At 38.4% G+C, this 25,324-nt stretch overlaps 1 protein-coding gene across 3 annotated transcripts in view; it reads left to right on the top strand.

The window, feature by feature from the left end:
• The window catches only part of CTNNA3 (catenin alpha 3), a 541,251-nt gene that overhangs the window by 425,271 nt on the left and 90,656 nt on the right, over positions 1-25,324 (top strand). For all 3 annotated transcript variants that reach the window (XM_075025291.1, XM_075025292.1, XM_075025290.1), the window contains one exon: positions 9,275-9,426. In XM_075025291.1, the coding sequence (XP_074881392.1) occupies positions 9,275-9,426 (152 nt within the window). The remainder of the gene's footprint in view (positions 1-9,274; positions 9,427-25,324) is intronic.

Below are 25,324 nucleotides of genomic sequence, written 5' to 3'. Positions count from 1 at the left end.
GTAATAGATCATGCAAAATGGCTACTTTATTGTTCTAACACACCTTTTTATACCGTTCTTTTGAGTATGTGTTAGTATATGATTGGTTTGGTTAGTAACTAACAATTCATGATTGGTGAGTTCGTTAGGACGGTTCTTCTTATCACTATCTTGTTTTTGTACTGGTCTTCTCAGATCTTTCCAGACTCTCAAGGATACACTACAAGCTGCTCAAGGTCGCGCTGTTCTCGAACTGTCAGGAATTCCGTAGGCTCGTTGCATCCCCCGACAGGGGATATTAAAATACTTGAGATTCATACCACTTGCCACAACTCTCTGCTTATGCTGCTGCAGGAGGACTCATCTGAACTTCTTGCTGAAAGATGAAGGACATCCTTAAAGCAAAATTTTCATTCCCATGAATAAATTCTAGACTAGTTCAATCTGACATAGTGTACAATTCCAGGATATAGTATCGAAAAGCATCCTCAGGAGGGTAGAGTTCAAGCATTTATTCCAGTTACTATGTGGCTTTGTTGGTGCTACACAAAATTAGGTGAACGCAATTAAAATTAAACTCAAGCTATGCTAGCGAGCATAGAGGGAAATGAAAAGGCATACAGAGAAGAAATAGTGAATTACCTCACATGACAAAAAAAATGATTTATTTTTTCCTGATGGAAGAGTACCTGTTGCTTTTCTGCTTTACTACTTTTTTTTTCCTTAATTTTTATTTTGTTTCTACTTTTCTTTCACTTTTGTCTTTTTTTTTTTTTTCCTTTACCATTGTTGCTTTTTTGGAATGAAACCCGAGGGATGGAAGGTATGCCTATACTCTTGCTGCTTGCCAGTAGCATTTACCTGGTGTCAGGATTTAAGTGTCCATGGCAACTCTTTTCTTTACAAGGATTGTATAAGCTTCTTCCTTTAAATAGGGAAGTCAGGAGACTGTTAAATTATCATCTATTAGCTGTCTGTTATAAGGATAGATTTCTTTTTCCTAATCGACAGGTCCAGATAATTTTTGCCTACAGAACTTAGAAGCATCAATGGTATATTTCTCTGAAATGGAAATGTTAAATTTTTTACTCTGAGAAAAGGAGGGGAATTTCAGATTTGATGGACAATATAGTTCCTGTATTTAGGAAAGAGTGCGAGTTAATATATTGCAACATAGGGGGTCTAATCAAAGGCCAGCATCCATCCCAGTGTGATCCCAGACCTACTGAGGTCAAAGCGAGAGCCCCCTATGGTGTGGGTAGAATTTAGATCAGGTTCTCAAAGTTCAGTAGGTGCTTTCTAAGAGAGAGTAGTGCAAAACTGAGTTCAGTTTTTCAGGGTATTTCATGAAGAGAGATAACAAATTTTTTGAAGTTGTCTTCCTTCATTGTTCAAAATGCCTTGAGTTTTCCTTGTAATGATAAAAATACTTATGTTGTGAAAGGAGTTGATGAGCCAAGAACATGATTCAGTGTTAGGAGGATACTAGGTAATTGGCTCTGTGATAACTGATTTAATATAAACCCAATATATTTCATATCATTACGTGTGATGTTTAGAAACTATAATATAGAAAGCATATTTTTTAAATGGGATCAGAGTCAATGATCAGTGGATTTATTGTATGGGCTCTGAAAAAATACTGTGGTCCAGCAGTTGAGTAAAATTCAGTGCTCTTTGGGGAAAAGCTTGTTTTAGTTTAGGGAACATTTTGGATAGAAATATAAATTATTCAGTTGAAGAGAATTTAAACAGTAAATAACAAAGTAAAGGACATGGTGCAACAGTTCTAAATAAAAATGTGGGATTGTGTTTTTGAACAGTTCTTAGTATTAGTTATTCTTTTTATTGTTTTTTGTCGGCACCATTTTTCTCCCAAAAGCTTTTTTGTATTTTTATTTCTGTTTCACAACTGTTGTTTGACTTAGACACACTGTGCTTTCATACTGTTTCACTGTGGCCCCTTGATGTGTGAATAATGGCCTCCACTCTGAAGAGGTGTTTTTATATGTACAATTAAACATAACATATTAAACATAGGTATACATTTAAATATCCTTTAATATTTAAACAGTAGTGGACAGAGTACATAAATGCTGTATTTTTGGAAGTGAATGTGGCAGAGTCATTTAAAAAATAATTTCCATGCATGATTATTGAAAGCAAATGGCACTATTTACTATTTAGCAAATGTTACACAGTGATAACAAATTTAATTGTGCAGTAACACAGAAAGTAATACTGGTCAGGGGATTTAAAGCCCACCAAAAATCTCAACAGTGTTTTTTTTTTTTTTTCTTTAAATGTCAGTCAGCTTTAGTATAGACATAATGTGAATACTTACTGAAAATGAGGTAATTTTTTCCCTTGCCACCTGAAAAGGTGTTCCAGAGTTGGTTGGACCTTCTAGGTCCTTGACAGTCAGAAGAGAAGAGAAAATCACTTCAAGCAGCATTCTTTGTATCCATACCTTGAGTTTAACTACATCTGGCAGGCATAATTTCCTTGGTAACATAAGATACAAGATCACTGGTTCTGACTTTTATGAATTGTCCTGAGTTCTTGGTGCCTAGAACAGTTTTGAGCTCATATTTGAAGTACAAGACTTGGAGATTTCTGTGGACTGCTTCCACTATTGTCTCTTCAGATTTTTACCTCTTTTTTGATGTAAGAGACAAGAGATCACATATAGAATCATAGACTCATTTAGGTTGGAAAAGACCCTTAAGAACATCAAGTCCAGATGCACACCTAATACTGCTGAGTCCACCACTAAACTAAGTCCCTGAATGCCACGTCTACACGTCTTTTAAATACCTCCAGAGATGGTGACTCAACCAGTTCCCTGAGCAGCCTGTTACTGTGCTTGATAACCCTTTCAGTGAAGAAATTTTTCCTAATACCCAATCTAAACTTCCCCTGGTACAACTTGAAGCCATTTCTTCTTGTCCTATCACTTGCAACTTGGGAGAAGAGACCAACATCACCTTGCTACAACCTCTTTTCAGGTAGTTGTAGAGAGCGATACAGTCTCCCCTCAGCCTCCTTTTCTCCTGACACAGTCATAACCTGCTTGTAGAGATAGGGCAAGTGCATCTGGAAAGGTAAGGTATAAAACATGTATTTGGGATCCTTCTGTAAGTGTAAACTCTACTGCCTTTGTAGAACAAGATGGAAATCTATCCATATACTTCAATGTCAACAACAGACTTACTAGAACTTTTGAGTTGAGCTTCATACACTACGGCTCTACTACCATCCGTAGGAAAACCCTAGCTATGACATATTAATCTGTTGCCATGGCTTCACCATCTTTTGATGCCCTAAAGGCTGTTAAGGCAGCCAGCCTTTAGTGCTGTTTTAGTTCTGCTAGGTCACAGACTTCTCATGTAACAAGCCACTCAATCTCCATCTAATTTTATGATTAAATAAAGAAGTCCTTTGTCTATCTATTCTTCATCTTTAGAAGGCTACAGTCATCTTGTTCAGGTGGTTTGGTCTTGCTAGCAGTGAAAGCCTTGGGTACCTTTCATGTTGCTTATGATTACAGCTCCCTCTTAGAGCTTTGGCAGCTAAATTTACCTTTAAATGTTATTCTGGAGTAACTATGGAAGTTTCTTTGGTTTAAAATTGTCATGGAAGCACTAACAGTGTAGGATTCTGGGATTTGTTTTCTCTGCAGCACTGAAGTTTTTCATAAAAATACTGTTCCTGATGATTGCTTATGCCTGAGGCTGGCATTTTCTCTCTCTGGATTGAGAGCTTTGGATTTACGTACTACTCCTGGGTTAGCTCCGAGGAGCCCTCCTAGTCTCGTAGGCAGCCTAAGATCTTTCAGGTTGATGTACAGAAAAGGGGAGATACACAATGGTGTTCTGAAGACTGTTTTGCAGGATTTGTGGGTGCCCTGAGATCAATTTCTTAACCTTGAGTATCAACAAATGACAGCTTTTTTTCCTCTGAAAGAAGTCTCTTCCAAGGATTGTTGTCAGATGCACTCTTAGCCCTCTGGTTAGGAATGGTAATATATTAATTACCTTCAAGTTTTCCTTTGTCAAGAGTTATCTTCCAGATGACAGAAGACAGTGCATTTTTGATACCTTGAGCTACAGCATTACTCAGACAGTTTTGGTCTCAGGACTTGCTGTGTCTCTTGGTTTGTAGACCTGTAGCTCTTCCTGTGATTTCAGATCTTCTTGCAACAAACCGAGGTCATTATCAAGACCTGAGCCTCTTGGGTTTTTGCCATCTTACTGCCTAAATGGTGGATGGTTTTCAAGATTTTAGTGGGCCTGTTTTTTCCTGCTTGGAGGCTAATTAATAGACATAGTGTGCTGAAAGAAGGTATTAGGCATAGTGGTTGAAACATGTGGCTTGGCATAGGTCTAGGTTGCACTCGCCTGCCTGCAAGTCTGGTTTACTTCTGTGATCTGAAAAAAAAAACCCAGACATACTAGTTTCATATTAGGTTCATTCAGCATCTTTTTAGGCCTTACATGACCATGCTTTTGGCTTTTGCTTACTTTTTTAGAATCTGTCTTCTGATGGGCTTTTGGAAGTGCTCATGAGGCTTTTTCCTCCTGTTAGAATCCCAATTCATCAATAGTCACTGACCCTGATTTTATTATCTTCAGGAGGAAAACCATTTTTTCACTGAGTCTTTTCCACTTTTTTTTTAAAAATAATCTTTTTCATAGCAATTACTTCAGCTACCTGTAGAAGGTGGAGATTCCCATTCTTAGAACAAATCTTCCTTACGCCATTCTTGTTAAGTTTCCCTGCAGTCTCTACTCAATTTGATATTGGAGGTTCACTTTAGGTACTAGCCTTCATGTGATTTTTATTCCGAGTGCTTCATTAGTTGAAACTAATTATTCACTCTGGGTATTCTGTATTTTTGTATACTGACAAGACAAACTTTTTAGGAAGGCTGCTTATATTTTCATATCTCCTACCAAACAGTCCTGTGGGTCTTTTAGTTGAGGACAGAAGATGTCTCTGGATGGCTGACTGCCCAGCAAAGAGTCTTCACCTTTGCGGAATGGTTGTTGAACTTAAGTTCAAGCGATAGCTGTGGCAGTCTTGCAGAGTCTACCTGTAGCTGGGGTCTGTAGGTCTGCCACAGCTTCATTCATTCCTCTGGGCACTATGTTTTCATTTCCATCTCAAAGCTGCCTTTGAAAGAGTAGTTTGTAAGTCTTCTTTCTAGTGGGAACTCTTGAACCTTTTTCCAGTCTATTTACACCATACAGTAAGTTGCTCACAGTGTTCATCCATATAGATAAACATTGAAGGTGAAAGTTTATTAGGTGGAAATTTATTTACCACAAATTCTTTTTCTTGAGATAAATTTTGCATATATGGATTCAGTAATCCACGATGTCTGTTCTCCCTTGACATCCTTGAGAAACTATGGCATTCTAAGTTGAGAGGAACTGAGAGGGATAACCATACCCTGCCTGTATTGTTCAACACAGGGATGGGACCTGGGGATTGTCCTGCAGAGAGGGCAGAGTACCAAATAGTCTTATTCTCAGTACTTGAGTATTAGAATGGTGAGAAATAAGTAATGTGTGTTTTCATTTTTTTATGACAATGCTTCTTGGTGGGTTTTTTCCCCCCTTTCTCAAACAAATGAAATGGGTTTTGGTGGGTTCCCCCCCCCCCCCCCAATTAAAAGCATAAACATTTTGAGGGGGGGGGATTATTTGCTTTTTGATCAGTTCTAGGAGGTCATGTCTGTCCATGTCTGTTAATTCATTTTGTTAAGGCATTCTTTAGGTGAGTGTTGCATACGTGTGGTCATTTTAGCAATATCAAGCTCTCTTGATTGCTGATGAAGTGATGTTAATCACTTAACTTCATTAAAAGGTGCCAGTAGAGTGGCTCATGTTTTCACCTCTTGTCACTGCCCATCTGCAAAGTTGAAAACCTGTTGTCCTGATGATTTTGTTATTGAAAATAACAGGCACAGAGTTGCTAATTGGAATAATATGATTAGTGAAGTTTACTTCTCTGTATTACCTGATATGATTATGGCATATAGATGTGGTAGCCTCTGAATTAAGAGCTGGGTCATGACAGCTATTAAACTACAAACAGGATTCATTAGTTGGTTTTGGTTGAAGATGACAAAATAAAGCAAAAATTATTAGACGTCTAAGAAGATATGGCCTAGAAGGAAGGACAAATAGTATTGTTTATTTACAAGAAAATAGGAATTAGGAAGACAAGATGAATTTTAAAATAAGCTTAATTTCAAGAAGAGTGGAGAACGTGATTTTGGTGGCATGAAAAATGTAAATTAGTTTGGGGACTTTCATCATTACGATTATGAGCAGTATTAGTATTTTCCAAAACATCCTCTTCCTTTCCATGCCTTCTCCCTCAGGAAAGGCAGGGTTACAGATGTTCCTGTTGAAATTTGTTCATAATTTTCATTGAGGAAAAACATAGCAAAAATTTAAAGGAAAATTGTAGTGTTTTAATATTAAAATCACAAAAATCTAATAATACTTCTCAATTGTATAGCACTTGAAACTTTTTATTTTACTTACAACTTGTTTAATTTTTCTTTGCTTTTGAAAGATTGAAAAACTCAATCTTATCCAACCAATTTTTACCTGCATCTGCTTCTCTGTAATTAGGCTGCCTAGAAATATAAAGCAGAATACAGCAAAGATGCACATTATTAACATAGTTCTAGTCCACTTAATGCAGTGCTTGAGAGTGATGCCTGAACCATGTGAGGGTGTATGAAGTAAAGTATTTTTGATGCCAGTGATCCATGTATAAGAACTCATATATCCACCAAAACCTCTTCTTAAGTAGTCATTTAGTTGAGAACTCAAAAATTAAATAAATCATATGCAGTCAAGAAAGGAGTCTTGGATTTGAGGGAATTATCCAATCAGATACAGGGTAAATGACCAAATAATAAGAACTATTTGATAACCTTATAATAGCGCAAGTACATTTTTATACTTCGTTAGCAGATTGTTATGTACATATTTTAGAATTACAGTTTAGTCTTGTGTTTTAAATGTCTATGTGTAAAAATTACATTGATGAAAAGCAACCATCTTAAAAATGTTATCAGAGGGAAGCCACTGGGATCATATTTCTGTAATCAAGTGCAGACTGTGGTTTAGCACTGATTCTACCAGTAGCATACAAGCTATAGAGTACCTATTTGCGTAAAATCTTTTTTCATAAGTGATGTATTCATCCAGACAAACAAATATACTGTGATAACGAGTTTGGCCTTGGAAGGAGCTGTAAAAAGGCCATTAATAAGCATATGGAGTAAGGATGGCATGCAGGATGGAGCCTGAATAGAAACAGAGAAGAAATAGCCTGTGCTATAGAAGACAATACCTGTAGGTAGTGAGCAGCCACTGAAAATGCTGCTGGTAAGCAGGGAGTCTATGCTTTACAATACTGCAAGTGAAAGTATATGAAGTACAATGAACTGAGAAGTAAGGATGCAGGAGGCTCTGGAAAACACCTGATGGTTTTGACTGTACCAGTGGAAATCTTGAATTCCTGGTAACTTCTTATATTCTCCCAGGTGTGAAGAGCTGAACGTTTAATTTTATGTAAACGTTTGAGGTGACTGTTCAAAATTGCCACATTTGCAACTATTTTGATAGTCTAGGGGCCAAGATCTTTGTTTAACAGGAAAAAAAAGATTGCATGTTCTGAAACTGTGTATTTGTGTTTCTTTAAAAAAAAAATAATCAAAAAGCATTAAACAAATAAGTGCTCGCTCTCCCTAATTATTCCATTTGGTTGCTAATGAAAAATCTGCTATGTCTTTTTTTTTCGATACCATTTAAGAAATCTGTTCTTCCCATTGACCTTTTCAGAAGGCAAGGTAATTCAAGTGATAATCTGAAGAGGGAATAAAGGATTTTAAATATCCTATTTTTCAAATTAAATGGCATCTACTTGTCTCACACTTGTGGAGACCTATTTTACAGAAGAAAATGAACCCTCCCACTACCACTGAATTAACTGATGTTTGTTATTTCTGAGAACTGACACATAAGCTAACTGTTCTGCACTCTAGAGAGAAACGACTGAGCTTGAAGACAGTGAAGTTACTGTAATTTAATAGTGATTTAAATGTCTCCAAGGGTTATGTGGGTTTCTCCATGTAAAGTTAGGGGTTAAAGCATTATTATGGCATTTTTCCTAATATTTACAGTATATGTTGCCAGGTTTTCTAACTCAGAAGTCCTGTTGACTTCAGCTGAAGCTTTGTCTGCATAAAAAAATCATTATATACTTCAAAATTTACCTGAAGTTATTCATACTTAGGGTATTGGTATTGTTGCTTTCATGTCATATGAATTCATGAATTACACAGCACATACTTGTGTAGGAAGGGATGGAAAGCATATTATACTTGTATTTGAAACCAACATGTTGCCTGAAAAAAATTTCTGTTCCACAGGGTATATGTTATTCATATTGAATGTTACAGAACTTGAGTTCTATCCCTTTACTTTCCATTTCTTCTGTCTCTTCAGTCTCCCAGTGATAGGAAATGTGTTTTTGCAAATGAGTTTGACCTGTACTTGTTTGAGGTCCTTCTGTGTGTGATGGATTTTCCAGTTGCATTCTCTCTTCACTCTATATTCTGTTTGTTGGGTTTCCTTTGCTTTGAATTGATATGAAGGATCAAGGGAGATATAGTGGTACCAGCTCACCATGCAAAATAAGGCCATGGAGCACCAGAAGAAAATTCCAGGACACTCTGGGTAAAGCACAAGTTAATATCAAACTGGCTCAAAATATACAATTTGTTTGATTCAATCAAACAAGGTAAACTGCCTTGGTAAGTCAAGGTTACAACTGTGGGACTTTTTAATTTGGAGAATAAGCATCAATCTTGCAGTAGTTTTGTCTCCGTTCAGACTAAAAGCAGATTGTGAAATAGTAGTACTCAGTTGTAGTTCCAACTTTAAGCCAGGTTATTCATCCTGATTTTTTGAGTAAAATTACTATTGAAATCACTGGCAAATTTTTAAAACTGATTTCCTGACCCCCCTTTTAAAGTTTTCTTCTTTGTTGTACTGTATAACCACCCACAGCTTACGTGCCCACCAAGTGCATTTTTATCACTGTGATAAAAATTACAAATCTGCTCCCACTTAAAGCTAATCATGTTATTACTGTAATTTTTTTAAATAAAGTTTTCAGCAATGTGAGGCAATTTGGCAGAAAGAAAAATAAAATTTTATCCTTTTTGTGCTCACTGAATTTTGTTTGTGTTTTCTTTTTTAAATAGTGATTCCAGAGTTTATTAGTCAAGTAAATATTGCATTGGAGAGCTTAACCAAGAATACAGTGCATCTGTTTGATGATAACCAGTTTGTGGACATTTCTAAGAAGGTGTATGATACAATTCATAACATCAGATGCTCAGTGATGACTATTCGGGTAAGTTTTTTATTTGTTCATTTAATATTAATTTCTAAAATAGTTCAGGACATCAGGGCATTTTCAGGAGAATTTAGAACTCTATGTAAGCAATGCCCATAAGGTTACATCCAGATTGAGCTGATCTGGGAAACTTGGATTACAATGAAACACACATGGTTATAACTCAAGAAGGCTAGAATTGCGTTGAGTACCAGATCAGAATGTTGCATTAAAATGTGTTCTATTCTTTAAAAATATTTATTTATGTTTGGTTGATAAAGATCTTCATTCACTTCATTAATGATCAACTTGTGGCTACAAACCCAAATCTGCTTGTAGCTCTTTAACCTTAACCTTATTTAGTGGAATGTAGGAATGAGAGTATATCCAGGTGATCCTGATAATCCCTTGTTGAACCAGAAGACTTAACAGCCTGATTTCTGTCAATCTTACACAATCACAATCAATGTACTTATCCTAGTGTTTTTCCTGAAGTTCAAGAAAATGCTTTGGAACAGCTTATTTTTAAAATTTGAACCAGAATTTTGTCATATGCAGCATTTCCCTTAAATATCTTCAGTCCACAAATCCCATTTCAAATGATAGAACATCTGAGCTACAGTATCTGTGTGTTCAGCAATTTTGGTTTTAAATAAAATGAAACATTAATAAAAATATAGATACATTTTTCAAAGCGAGGTTGTCTTCTGCATTGCCTTTTTAGTTGAGAAGAAAGTAAGAAACAGATTCCTCTTTTCTTTAAAATATAAAAATGTATTGTAAGCTAGCATGGCCAGCGGGTTGAGGGAGGTGGTTCTGCCCCTCTACTCTGCTCTGGTAAGACTCCATGTGGAGTACTGTGTCCAGCTCTGGAGTCCTCAGTACAGGTAAGATATGAACCTGTTGGAGTGAGTCCAGAGGAGGGCCACAAAGATCATCAGAGGGCTGGAGCACCTCTCCTATGAAGACAGGCTGAGAGAGCTGGGGTTGTTCAGCCTGGAGAAGAGAAGGCTCCAGGGAGACCTTATTGGGACCATTCATTACTTAAAGGGGACTTATAAGAAAGATGGGCAGACTTTTTAGCAGGCCCCATTGCAATAAGGGGTAATGGTTATAAACTAAAAGAGGGTAGATTCAGACTAGGTAGAAGGAAGAAATTTTTTACAGCGAGGGTGGTGAAACACTGGCACAGGTTGCCCAGAGAGATGGTAGATGCCCCATCCCTGGAAACCTCAAGATCAGGTTGGATGGGGCTCTGAGCAACCTGACCTAGTTGAAGATGTCCCTGCTCATTGCTGGGGGGTTGGACTAGATGACCTTTAAAGGTCCCTTCCAACCCAAACTGTTTTCTATGTTTCTAATATGGAAAATATTAGTAAGTCTTAACATATTGCAGTGTATAAGTTAAACAGTTTCAGTAGGAATTCAAATGTGCAAAAACTTTAAAATGTCTCATCCGTATTGCAGTTGTCAGTTATGAAATTGTTTATATATTGAAGAGAGATCCTGAAACACTGTTGTATGGTTTGCTGTTCTTTCACTTACCTACAGTGGGTTTTGATTGGTTGCCAGCAGGTTAGTCTTAAATAATTCTGTCTTGAAGTGATTGTTCGTAAGTTTTTTTATCTGGTGGTTGTGCATGTAGCCAGGCACCAAAAAATCAGATAATGATATACTTTATCTGGAGGGCTCACTAAAGCCTGGCCTGTTTCTCTTGTTCAGCACATAGCTACATGATGCAGGGTGCAACTAGTACCATCTAATTTCATTGCAACTGCCTGAAAAAGTTTTATTACTGTATTGCTAATTTTCAGTCCTGCAGCATTTTAAAAATATTTTTGTTTCTTAGCAGATTTAGGAGTTTCCTAATCCTATTTGAATTATATTTGGCTACTACCACATGTATTCAAGGAATCTTCATGTGCCTGCTTGCCTTCTGTTTGTGCCTGTCACTGTTACTTTTGAGTGGGCTTCTGCTCTTACAGCATCTTCCAGATGTTTACTTTTCATGCCATCCTGCCTAGGTCAGATACCATTTACAGATCCCACAGCAGTAGGCATGTCTACAGCAAAGATGAATCCACCATCTCCATTTGCTGCTTCTTTAAACTGTGTACCTTTTGAGAGGGGTCCAAGCTGGAACCATTTCTGTTCAAAAAGGCCTTTTTGGTGATGTGTTCTCACAACCATACACTTTAAAGGATGTAACTTCTCTGCTAATCAGGTAATTACAAAAGTTTTTTTTCCTGTACACCTGTGGAAAAAAGAGTTTTACAACAGATACTTTCAGGAGCTAACAGGAAAGGCAAGTATCTACCAAGAAAATCACATTTGTGTGATGACTGCCACTGCTATTGCAATTATGTTACATTAGTGGAGTTCTGAGTGTTGTCTTCACCTCTATAAGGGAGCAGTCAATCTTTGGAAGTGTATCAAGAGCAGATTCAAAGTTTGCCTCCTTCTCACTTTAAATATCCTGGTAGGTGATCTCAACTACTTCATGCGGTTAGACTGGGAATGATGTTACCAGTATGCAGATGTTACTTGATGGGTTCAGTTCCAATCCTGCTAGGACTGGAAGTAATTCTAGGGTGAAGCTCTGTGCCTCAGACACAAGGAAGAAAGCATCAAACCTATTCTACGAGTCCTACTCAGGGAAAGCCAACGCTAGGATAGATAAGTGGTTTTGACATGACGGTCTTCTGTCAGTGAAAATTTTCTGGACTCTTGTCTCTCCTTATTTGCTAATGCAGAACTCTGTGCTTGTCCCAGGCTCAAGATGCCTTGCTTCACAGTGTTGTACTCCCTGGCTCTGTTCCTCTACTTTTTAGAATATTCTTGCCCATAGCAGGAGGAGTTTATGTGAATTGGATTTATCTGGCAAAACAAACTGCATTGAGGATGATCCTCTGCTAGGTCTTCCGATCAGTTCCTGGTTCAGTGAATGTAGGCTAAGAGTTTTGGTTAGGACATCTAATTTCTTTTGTAGATCAGTTAAACTTCATTCAATGCCTGCATTGCTCATCTCGCCTTGCCGTAGTGACTCGGGGACTCTTTGTTTTTTTAGGATTACAAAGTTGTTTCTATCTGTTTCTCAGTGAGATCTGAGTCTTCTATAGGTCCAGTCTTCTTGGGCTTGAACCCCAGATGAACATGACTGACTATCCCTTTATGGAGTTTTTCATTTTTGGGAAATGCACTGAGGAGTGCAACAAAGCTTCAGTCAGTCTCTATGTAGACACAGACACTGCTGTGCAGGAAACTCTTGAGTGTATATTCTTACAGTCCTCTGTGATGTGTGTATGTATGTGGACAGTCACTCAAAGAAGAAAAGGATATTATATCCCCTGTACTTCTTTCTTGAAACATGAGAGGAAAATACTTTCATCTGAAGAGACTGTACATATGCATACCACATAGTAAGTGCAGTGTGTACGTGTACTATGGAAGTGCATAGTGCATCTGCAAAATTGCAAGTCATTGCACAACACCTAAATGGACAGTATTAATACGAAGATTTCTATCAGTGCTGTCTTCCACTTCTGCTTTGCAAGTGGAATTTGACAAGGCAAGAAAAACCAAAGTATCAGGAATTACCTTGTGGGCTGTACCTAAAGCTGTGGGTAGCGAAGAGCAGATAATCCTCCTCCTCTGAATTGAAGAAGTTATGACCACAATGGGATAAGAGCCTGCCTCCACCTGTACTGAACCTTCCATTATCCTAAACGATGTATGTGTTTGCCTTAGAAATCCATGTGGCTTGGAAGTGTATTCAACTGTATTTGAATGTATTCAACAGCCCAGCAGTTGCAGAGTCCTGACAAAAGCTCAGGAGATTAAAAAAAATAAAAAATTAATTCATTAAAAAGGACATATGCAGCTTTCTATTTAATGAATACCATTATTCAGACACTGTCATGAGAGGCTTTTTTTGAGGTTTGGTGAAATGATAGTCAGCTACTCCACCATCCCTTAGAGATACTGACTGCGAGCATAGAGTGCTGAGGAAACCCTGGCATTCATTTTTTGAGTAAGGATGTATTTGCATTCCTAATTAGATACTGAAACCAGGACAGATACATTCCAGACAATGCCAGTTTCATTTCAGCCTGCCTGTAAGAAGCTTTAGTAAATCTGATGGTTATTCAGATGCATGCTGTTACCACAGCAGCCAAGGTGAGGAAATAAGTGTTCTGTGGCCAACTTATAGGGGCTTACTGATACAGTGCCAAAGAGCAATGCGATACTGATTACAGGGGATTGCAGGACTGAATCAGGGAAAGAAATTGTTGATCAAAATATAATTGTGAAGTGTAAATGAACAAGGACACTGATTCACAGGGGGCAATTTTTCAACATCAAAGTAAAAGCAGAAACTCTTCAGATCAGTTCCTCAGGAAGCATTTCAAGCATGTAATTACACAGAGAGAATGTTTTTAAAAATAGAGTTCCTAACTGTAAAATGCTGCCAAGTAGTTTTGTTAATGCAAATTATCATGTATGGTTTTCAACATCCAGGCTTAACCATAGATACATAAAACATTCATTCCAGTCCTGCAGGTATAATGCGAATAACACTTGAGAGCAACTAAATAGTGGAAGGTGTGCTACACTGATGAGCTGTAATAGAAATGCCTCTGGAACTGCAGGATGCTTCCCTTACGATGCTTTTCATTGTTTCACTTGCAAGGATTAATTCATCCAGTAGTAGCTGTTGAGTTGAAATCATCATGTATTTGATCCAGGGTATATAGCTGCATGTGCTTATTAGTGTCCACATTCCTCAGTCCTTTTTTGACTCCTGAAGCATCTGATTTTTGTTACATTGTAGAGGCTTTGGGAGCTTGATTTTGCACAGGAGCATTTGGGCTTTGTCTGGATAGTGTTTTATTCAGAATATTGCTGTTACGGAACTAGATTGGGGTAGACAGTAGAAATAAAGACAAGAATTCTGCCATGTGAAATACATGGAAAAGTCAAAGGAAACAGGTTGACAGTTTTTGAGGCAATACGTATTAAATGTTGGACAATGTTAAGACCGATGCTAGAACTTCTTCTAAAAAAAGGAGCTTTATATGAAAGTTTATTTTGTTGAAGAATGAGACACCTGGATCGAAGTAACAGCTAATAATATCCCATTAGGATATTAAACACAGTGGAAAGTGGTAATGACTTCAAATGAATAATAACTACTGATAGCTGAAGCAGTAATAAAGTCATCCTAATAGACATACACCAAGAACAGTGGAAAAGAATTCACCAAGTCAGAGTTTCATGGAATGCTTTGTTTTTGTTGGAGGATAAACAAGTGAACTGCTGTGAGTTTTCCAGAGAGGAGGAAGAGGGTAAAATGTTCATATACTCTATTCAGAATGCTTTTGCTACTCTGTGTTCGTGGAAGCAGTGAATGAGGAACCTGTGTTCCCTGATTCTATGAGAGGTGGAAAATTTATATTGAAATTCTAGTTCTTATCTGGTACAATGCATCATTTTGATGAATTTCTTTAAAATTCTTTCTGCTGAAATGTGTATTCCGTGTGCCATTTCTTTCAGAATTCTGGCATGGAGACTACAGGTTTCCTGGGTTTTGAGTGTTTCTTTTGCAGATTGTGCCTTTATTACCGTTGAGCAGCCATTGTTTGCACCATATTCTACATGTCCACTTGGGGTCCCCCCAAAAAACTGAGGCAAAGCATTCATTTTGGCTTTCTATTATACCTATACCTAGATACTTCCATTTAAGCTAGATCCTCACTACATCCCTATTCCATTCCTTATCTTCCTATTTCTTTAGCTAATAGTCTTTTACTGTGGGTTTTAATTCCCTTTGCAAAATCAAGCTCTGTTTTAGCTATACATTCAGGTGTCCACAGCATGACCCTTTTTGAAATGTTTTGGCTACCTCAGAATACCCTTGGGATGGGTTCCCTTTTTCTCCTTTTGTTGGTTGGAAATCCTGGGTGGTTTCTCATTCTGTTTTAAAGAAATGTGAGAGTTCATCCATAACAGAGCTTGTGAGCTCTTAAATACACTTGATTGCTCTCAGTGAGAGACATCACAGCAGACTTTGATCTCTTGTATCCAGCAGAGTTACAGGAATTTTCAGAACATGGACTTCTTGGAAAAGAAGATAACAAGTGGCAAAAACATTATCATCATCCTGTTTCTCTTTCAGCCAGTTAATAAGCATCTAGTTTAAATTCTACCTTTGCTTTTATTAATGACAGAATTACCCTATGCATGCAGGTTTTTCTACCTGTTTTTACTTCTGCAGTAGGAATGAGTTAGATCCTCTCAGATGCAGGCAATAGCACACTTGAATTGAACCTCTATTTAAAAGCTAGAGAAAACACAGAGCTAGAGAAAGCAGGGAAGTGTTTGAGAAAAAAAGGCATTTACTGCAGTCTTATAATTGTTTGTTTTTCCAAGAGAGCCCTGAGACCTCACAGGGACAAAAGAAAAAAAAAACAACAATTCATATAATCTTGGTAAACTTCACTGTTGTTGGTCTGAAATTCATGAGTGATGCTAACTCATTACAAATATATATCGGGAAGTTTAAGTACCTTTTTCTTCATTTTTCTGCCCTATACCAATTGCAGAAGAGGGAGAACTTCTGCTGCATTAGTCAGAAAGCCAGTTGGACCTGCACCTCTCATAAATTTCTTGTCATTTCTGACCTAAGTAGGTCAGAGCTGACCTTTCCTTGCCTCAGCTTGTTGTCAGCTTCCCTGGCAGAAGGGAAGTGTGTTTTCACTTGTGCTCCCTTATGCACTAGGCTTCTTATATAAACATAGTTAGTACTTGTTACATTGTCCTCATCTTTAAGCAGGAGAGGATTTTCTTTCCTTTGTTACTCAGGAAAAAATATGCTCTATACTGGTTTTTACCAGGCAGGTGTTTCCATGCCCTACCTTCTTCAAATGGTGCTTTTCTTTCTTATTCTATCAGTCCTGTCATCCAAAGGTTGATATATCTAGATGCAATGTGACTGAAAAAAGATACAATATCTGATGTCCATTAAAAAAGAGCTGAGAAGAAGTGTCTGTTGTCTGCTAAGGACAGTTGGACCCTCGTTCCTTTTTCAGGTTTTTATTCCAAGCCACATAAAAGGTTTTACTGGGGAATGTTATGTGTGTGCTGCGGAAACCAAATAAGAGGTGAGTTAAAACTGTTTAGTGTCATGATCAAATATGCATACTTGCATGTAAAAGCTTCTGGCAGCAATTTGTCCCTGCCATATTACTTGGCTTTTTAACATCTCGAGTCAGGATCACCAACCTTCAGGTGTCATTATGGGGAAAACTTAACTCAAAGCACTATCCCACATAGGTTACCTTTCATATCTTAATTCATCTAAATACATATTTTCCAAAAATGTCTATGTTCTTTACCCCACAGTATACCTGGGAAATCATCTCATTGTAGACATGCTTATTTATGTTTACATCTGTATTAGTGTCATAAACTCAGTCATTATTATTATGACTGTACCTTGCGGATGTCTTACCAAAATGCTCTGTACTGCAACAGTTTTGGGACACAGTCTGCATACATTTCAATTTAAAATGCTGACATTTTTTTAAATGCTAATCTCCATTTAGTACCAGGTCAGTTTGTGTTCCCAAATAAAGCTGATCTCTGTTTTCTGGCAAACAACTAACTACACATATCATTTTGCTTGTATTTCACGTTTATGTACCATATAACAAATTCTCAAAGGTCTGATTTTCTGCGCATTTCATTAGTTTAAGGCCTTTAATATCTTCAGCAAATCAGATGACAGTTCTGGTTCTGTGTGTAACAGTGTTACTGTTTTTGTTGCTTTATAGAGGAAAAAGCTGCTCAGCAGTGTATCTGTAAATAAAACCCACCCTCTTGTTTTCCTTGACAGTTACATTCTGTTTTCTTGAACATGTGGGCAGGTTGTTACGGTAAGAAATATCTTTAGAGTTTGGAGTTGCCACAGTTGCCATAACAAGTATCTGTTCTTAAGAGTTGAGGTGTTTCCACAAAAAAATTAATACTTTGCTAGTAGAAAAACATTAATTTATTGATTTTAAAAACGGATGGTGTATTCACATCTCAGGTAGAGGGAGGGAGACAGAAGAGGAAAAAGAGAATGTACACCTTTTTTTATCTCAGCCATGGGAATGGAAGCCAAAGCACAGATACATTATTATTTCACCCAAGGAGGGATTGCCCTTCTCCTCCCACATCTTTGGGTCCCCTTTGCGTAAACCATTGAATTAGCGTCAGCAGGGTAGTTGGCAAGTGATTGTTTGTTGTTGTGTTGCTTGGTTTTTTTCTTTCTTTTTGAACAAAAGATAAGAGACACTACCTGGCTTTTGTGCTTCTACATTCCTGCACTTTCAGACTAACAATTTTTAACTTTTCGGTTCATTGTACATCCTTCTGACTGCTGTCCCTGCTCCCATGCTCCAGCCATTCGCTCAGTTTTTACAGGGATATTTCTGATTTTAGATTCTGAGTTCTTTTACACATAAAACAAATAGTGGATAGGAAAATAAGTGTGCCCTTCATCCCCATATGGGCAAGTCTAAAATTGTTCTTTTAAATCTATGGGCTATATTATTTCTGTACAAAGAAATCATCCTGTAGTATAGGAGTGTCAAAAGCAGATACCCCCTTCTGAGCAAGAATACGTAGAATTTTTGGATTGTTTTATGTATATGTTGGAGGAGTAAACTCTTTCTCTAATTGCATGTATAAGCATATGAGAAAGTACTTTATGTTGTCAGGCTGTATCTTGCGTACGGGTCTGATGGTGAAGACTTCCTTTCCCCTCCAAAGCAGCAGCTCACGTGTACCATCCAAGTGGCTCTAGGTAGGACTAAATGGAAGTAAGTACTGAAAAAGAGTGCCAGGAGCTCACCACTTGGATAGTACCACATTCAAGCCTGTAGTTACTGTATGTTAACATATATTACTTTTTTCATTATTTGAAATTCTTTTAATACCATTCAGTATTACTCTTTTTGTCCAAAATATTGTGGTTAACTGAGCCTTCTTACTAAACCGAAAATACTGCATTGTCTTTTGAACCAAACCTTACCTTTCACTGTCAACATTTGACTCATCTCACTCTCTTGTCAGTGGGGGGAAAGAGAGACATACATAGAGGATCACAGAAGGAGGGGACCTGAGGAGATCATCTGGTCCAACCTCCTATTAGAAGCAGAGTGTTATCCAGGGCCCTCTCAAGCCAAGTCTGACTTTACTGTCTGTTTTTTTCTTTTATATATTAGTGTTAAGACAGTAATGGAGAATTGATGGGGCAAAGCTGTGTGTGCTCAATCTTATTTATAAAAGCAAGCCACTTGCTACATTGCATGCAACTACTAGACTATAATACTTTTACCATTGTTTGCTGTGTTTATGCCTGCTTGTTTACCTGCAGCACATGCTGTATGATGTGCTTCTCTTTTTTATTCTTTTTCAGTTACAAATGCAATTTTCTTAAATCTGCCTTAGGTTTCCAGTTGTAAAGTGTCAGCTAATGGGAAAGATGTTGTGTTGGGTTTTAAAAAAGAAAGGGGGGTGGGTGGGTGGGAGGGAAAAGGCCTTATGGGTGTGTATAAACCAAATAGAGAATGAGTTCAGAAATGCTGATACAGGGACCACTAGTGAAAGTGTCAGCTGCATACTGTATGCATTACAATATAAATGTGCAATTATCCATCTTGGCAAATCTACATTGTCTTCTGCCCAAGCTATACAGCCTTAGGCATCATGCAAGGCTGTGAATTAAGAACTTCTCAGCAGCAAATTGCTACATGGCTTACCATCAAAGTCTCTTAGTGCTGGCGTTACTGGTTCAGACAGAGAAGCCACTATGCTTTGTACAGAAATGGATGGCATGAACAGTTTTGACTTACATACTACTTTAAATTTCTGTTCTTCCCAGTTTAGGGATTAAATTAAATTGCAACTATGTCACATATGTTTATGTTTTTAATTGTTCACAAAATTATCCCTCTCTTTTAGGAAAGCAGAACTTTCCAGAATGATGTGATAGCTCTAGTTTAGTGGCTCATTGGAAACTTAAGCACAAGGCAGTATTTTTTCTGGAACATTAAAATCTTTGCTGAAGGGTTTTTTTTTCTTACAGCAAGGAAAAGTGATGTGTATTCCTTTCTTGCCATTTGGTGCTTACTGTCTAATATAAATTATATTCCCAGAGAAATGGAATGAATATTATCCTGTTAAAAGGGAAGGACTGAATTTCTGGAACTAAAACTGGGAAGCACAGCAAAAATGTTACAAATCTCAGATACTCTATTAAAATATGCACCGTGCCACATGGTTCACTGGAGTATGAGAAATGCAAGCCTGGAAACTGCAGTCTTTCAATAGTGTTAATAGCTCAAGCTATGGTTCTGGTTCTGAAATCAGCCATGTCGATGCTAGTGCCGGTTCTGGCTCAGAGATCTTCATTGCTCAGTGTAAATCTGGCCATAGATCCCTTTTACTGATCATAATCATCTGTGCAGTCCATGGTCTAGTCGAGATTTCTCCATTGCCATTATTTTCACTGTGGAATCATTTAACTGGTAGGATGGACTCTTTTTAGCATGATGCAGAAAAGCAATGAGGTACACTACAAACGTATTGAACATGTACTCTGACTTCAAAAACGTAATAATTATTTGTGTGCTAGATTGTGAGCTCAGTTTTGCTGGCACAAGAATGGAGTAGCAGTGCTGTGGTCTGTGTCATTCTGTGCTTTGACATTGGTGTAACAGTGCAAGATCTGGTCCTGTTGTCATGTGTGTTCTTGCTGATGCAGCAGTGTGACAGTGAAAAAGGTTTGGGAAGATTTTATTTATTTATTTAACTCTGAATAATTCTTTTGCTTTACATTTTTATAATCTCTTAGTATTCCATACGAATATTTGAGTTCAGGTTTTGCTGTTAATGATACCTTCCTACTTTTTTTTTTTTTTTTTAATAATGTTGCTTGCTAACTTGAATCACACCAGGTTATTTTCTTGAAAGTGTGCTCATAGAGTTGGAATGCAGAGTCGATGAAGAGAGGTGGGCATACCAAATAAGGAGGCATAGTAATAATAGGGAAACTGACTCAGAAAAAACAGAAACCTTGAAAGAAAATTCTTTGGAGAATTTAAAAAAAATTCCTCTACTGAGCAACTGAGCTTGATAAATGGAAGATGGTATTTTTAAGTACTGCTTACATGAAAAGATTCTGTAGAGGTTGACAAACCAGATACTACCTAATTACCTGAGAACCTCTGGGACTTACAACCTATTCTTAAAAAGAGAGAAAGACCCTTCATTATACTCAGTATCAACAAAGTCAGTGTATATTGATACTGAAAGTGAGGTGTGTTGCAGCGAGGGAGTACTGTGCATCACCTAGCGCATGGATTGTGTTGAAATTGCAGTTTTAGAGCACCATTCCTTCAATGTAACTTAGCTACTAGCTTTTGAGGCCATCTTGCTGTCACTATACCAAGTGCTTTAGTTATTAGGAAATTAGAGCAGTAACATTAACACAAAATTAGTTTGTTACTCCAAGTGCTTCATTATCCTGGTCTCCATGAAGTAGTCTGCATAAAATGATTATAGAAAATATAAGAAAACCAAATTATTCAGCAAGTTGGAGAGAATTCTTTCTGAAAATAGAAGCCTTCCTCTTTCCTGGACATATGATCATACCTGCCAGTTCGGTTAGCCTTTGAAATGTTAGGGATGCATGCAGGTACAGTTACGTGTCCCTAAGAATGGCTTTGTCAACAGATGATCTGCCTTAGCTAGCCGCCTTGCACCCAGAGCAGCTGCATGGCCCCTATTCCAGCAATGGCTCCTCTCCTTACTACAGTGTAATCAGGTTTCCTCCATTAGGATCGTGGCCAGCACAGGTAGGAGAATATCATCATTCTTTGACGGGCACTGACATTCACTGGCTGACTCTGTGTAGTCTTGCTGTGAGGGCCACATGCTTGACCGCAGTAATTGGTGTCAGAGCCAACTGGATAACTGATAGCCATTGTTCTTCCACCTGTATTTATTGTATTAATCATACCACTGCCTGCCTTTTACCTTCTTCATAATCAGCGTGTAATTTGTTCGTTGAGGAAATCAGATAAGCAGATGTCAGACAACTCTACATTCTTTGTATTTGTTGCTGATGTGCTATCAGAATGGGAATCAGTCCCTTTTGCCTTAATGAGAAGCCAATCTGGCATCCCATGTGAACATGGCATGCCATGCTATGTCTGAGTTTTGCTGACCCCACAGGGTTGTTCTGTCAAATACACTCTGAAAATGTTTGTGGGTTTGTGAAGGCTTGATTCCAGATGTGTAAAAAAACAAGTATGAGATTTAGTTAATATTCAGCAAATAAACAACAGAGCTGAAGAATTGTTTGCTGTTTCAGTGAGGAAGAGCTAACCGCAACAAGCAAATGTAAACCCCTTTCAGCACATAGTTATGCGCTTGAAGTGATGCGAGATCTCACCAGTGCCCTGGAACTGTGTAAGTACTAAGCTCAGTCTGATTGGTCAGTGGCCAACAAATAAAACAAGCTTGTCACCTCAGTGAGTGAAGCCAGAAGTAGAACTTAAACCAGATTTCAAGCAGAGCAGCACCAGCGCAAGTTGCGGCTTCATTTGCCAGTGTTGGGGTTTCTGGACTAATCGCTTATTTGTGAAATGGAGCCAGTCCCCAGCAGAGATGAAACCTAAAATTGTGTCTGCCTAGAGTTAGGCTTCCCTTTCCCCTTTGCTATTCCATGCCATTAATATAGCTTTAAGCCTTGCATCTTACAGCTTCCACCATCTCAGGCTTGACTGCTTGATTTGCTTTTGCCATTTATAGGAAACTCACAGATCAGAAAACAGATGACTTGCCCTAGTTGCCTTTTAGCTGCAGAAGGGATCTGCTTGAAGGGAGTTACTTTTTCCTGAATGAAAAGGTCATCCTAGCTGATAGTGTTACTGCTATATTGTTGGTTTTGTTTGGGTGTTTGAGGAGTTTTTTGTATATGAAATTGCATCATGTATTTTTAGAACATACTATCTTTATAATTCATAGGACTCTTTTCTCCCTATAAATTATCACGTTTCTTGGCTGGTGGGGTTAAATCCAGATGAAATTTTAGGCTATGTTTAGTACATCAATAAAAAACTTGATTTTCTCCTGATATTTTCCATTCCAGAAAGCTCAATAGCAAATATTACCTGCAGTGTGGATATTTAGAGGTGGAGTGATTCACTCTCGCACAGTCTGTAGGATTGCCAGATGGCTCAGAGGTTTGGCAGGCAGCTTTTACCTGGCGTAATTGGGTTTTAGGCTGTGATAGATCTCCGCTTCTTTTTTGTTTGTTCTTGGGTATGTTGATGAGCTCAGAGATCTATCTACTGCCTAGGCAAAAAAAAGTTGAGAGCATTATTAATTGCCAAAAAATACCATCCTCTACAAAGAGAAGGTAAAAGAACAATTGAAATTCATGTTGGGACCATTCAACAACTGGCGTGAATAGCTTACCGTGAGGACGTAAAATAGTATTTGAAGTATTGTGGTGCTGCACCACAGGTGTAGCTATGCATTGTCTCACCTCACAGTGTTGTTTGTTTGTATCTTCTTTTCCTTCCCTTTCCTTTTTTCATTCCTTTTCCATTTTCTCTCCTGTTACCTTACAGTTTGTCTCATGTTGTCTATATGCAGGTTTACTTCTCATGCCTCGTACTGAGTTCGTATAAGAATTGTCTTTTGTAAAGCATGAAAACTGGAATTCCCACAGGGTGCCAATCTCTTTGGAAAAGGGTGACTAATGCATGAATTCCAACTTTTATCTTGGCTAAAATAAATACTGTAATCCAGTACAAAATTTAAAGTTACCGAACTATGTATAGAAATTGTATAATAAAGTAATGCGATTCAAAAAGTCTTGTTAGAAGCAGGGACCTACACACTAAAAGCTACCTTGGCATATGGATGTAGATTAGAAGATGGATGTTTAAATACAGAGTTTAAGGCCTAGAGACCCATGTTCACATGCCCTGAAGTTTACCTCAGTCTATGTACTTAGTAGTTTCTACACACCAGAGTTGTCATTCGAGCTAGACAAAAATAAAACAAGTGGTACCATGACTTTAGTCCACCTCAATCTCATCTCCAGAGTTAGATTCATCACTCTGACATGCCTTCCCATACAACATAAAGAAAGTGATAGACAAACCAGGATAGGATCCACAACAGCCATGTTACTGGCTGGGAATGCCATTTAAAACAGTTTGCATTTTAGTGAAAATACTGTCATCCTCATGATTAGCAGTTTCCATTCTCTCCTGGGCCAGGTGACCTTCCTAAAGGCTTCAATGATTAAAGGCAATTCTGTAGCCTGGGACTTACTTACAAAAAAGGAATGCTTAGCCTTGTCTTTCAAAAATTGAACCATGATTGCTTTTTCTAGAAACCAACCAAAACAAAAAAAAAAAACCCAAATAACCCAATCCAAAATCACAAACCCAACCAAAACCAGCAAACCTGCTGGTTGATAGAAAAGAAATCACCATTTTGTTGTAATAAGATACCTGGAGCACCAATGGTAGTGTGGGTTTTCTCAATTTATTTCCCTGATTGACAGTGTTGATCATGGGATGATCTGTGTGACACCAGGCCTGCTGGGGCCTGGCGGGATTCACCTTTCTCAGTGAGGGAAAATTTTCTATGACCTTTTTGTGAACCTACATGTCCTGTGCTTATCATGAAGTTACAAAGTGTCAAAGCAAGCTTACTTGAAAAGCATGTTACAGGTTTAATAACACTGATAGACCTTGGGCTGCCCAGTCCCCTGAGTTGGAGGACCATGAGTGTGGGAACAGTGACTCTCCATTTGTAAGGGAAATTGTAAGGGATCAGCTGAATGTTCACAAGTCCATGGGGCCTGATGGGATTCATCCCAGACTACTGGAGGAGCTAGCAGATGTTATGGCAGGACCCCTCTAGATCATCTACCAAAGGTCCTGGGAGTCTGGGGAGGCCCCTGCTGACCGGGAGCTAGTTAGTGTTACAAAGAGGGCGTGAGGGAAGATCCAGGGAACTACAGACCTATTAGTCTAATCTCAGTTTCTGGAAAAATTACAGAGATTATACTGCGTACTATTGGAAGGCCTTTAAAGAATAATCCAATCATCAGGCACAGTCAGCATGGGTTCACAAAGGGAAAGTCCTGTTCTATGATGAGGTCACCTGCCTAGTGGATGAAGGGAAGGCGGTGGATGTAGTTTTCCTGTATTTTAGTCAGGCTTTTGATGCTGTCCCTCACAGCATACTTCCAGACAAGTTGTCTAACTGTGGGATGAGTGGGTTCACAACTGGGTGAAGAACTGGCTGAAGGACAGGGCTCAAAGGGTTGTAGTGAACGGGGCTACATCTGGCTGGTTACCAGTGGTGTTCCTCAGGGCTCAATTCTAGGGCCAGTTCTAGTCAATGTATGTACCAATGATCTGGATGCAGGAGTTGAATGCGTCATTAACAAGTTTGCTGATGATACCAAACTGGGAGGTGCTGTTGACTCTCTTGAGGGACAAGAGGCCTTGCAGCAGGATCTAGATAGATTGGAGCATTGGGCAATGATTAATGGGATGAAATTTAAAAAGTCAAAGAGCTGGATTCTGCACCTAGGATAGAGTAACACTGGGCACAAGTATAAACTGGGAGAGGAGTGGCTGGGCACCAGCCCTACAGAAAGGGATCTGGGGGTGCTGGTCGACAGCAGGCTCAATAGCAGTCAGCAGTGTGCCCTGGCAGCCAAGAGGGCAAACCGCACCCTGGGGTGCATCAAACCCAGCATAACCAGCTCGTCAAAAGAGGTGGGATCCCACTGTACTCAGCATTGGCGCGGCCTCACCTTGAGTGCTGTGTGCAG

The sequence above is a fragment of the Buteo buteo genome, chromosome 4 (genome assembly GCF_964188355.1).
Source record: "Buteo buteo chromosome 4, bButBut1.hap1.1, whole genome shotgun sequence".
NCBI lineage: Eukaryota > Metazoa > Chordata > Aves > Accipitriformes > Accipitridae > Buteo > Buteo buteo.
This window is presented reverse-complemented; position numbering and strand designations above follow the sequence as displayed.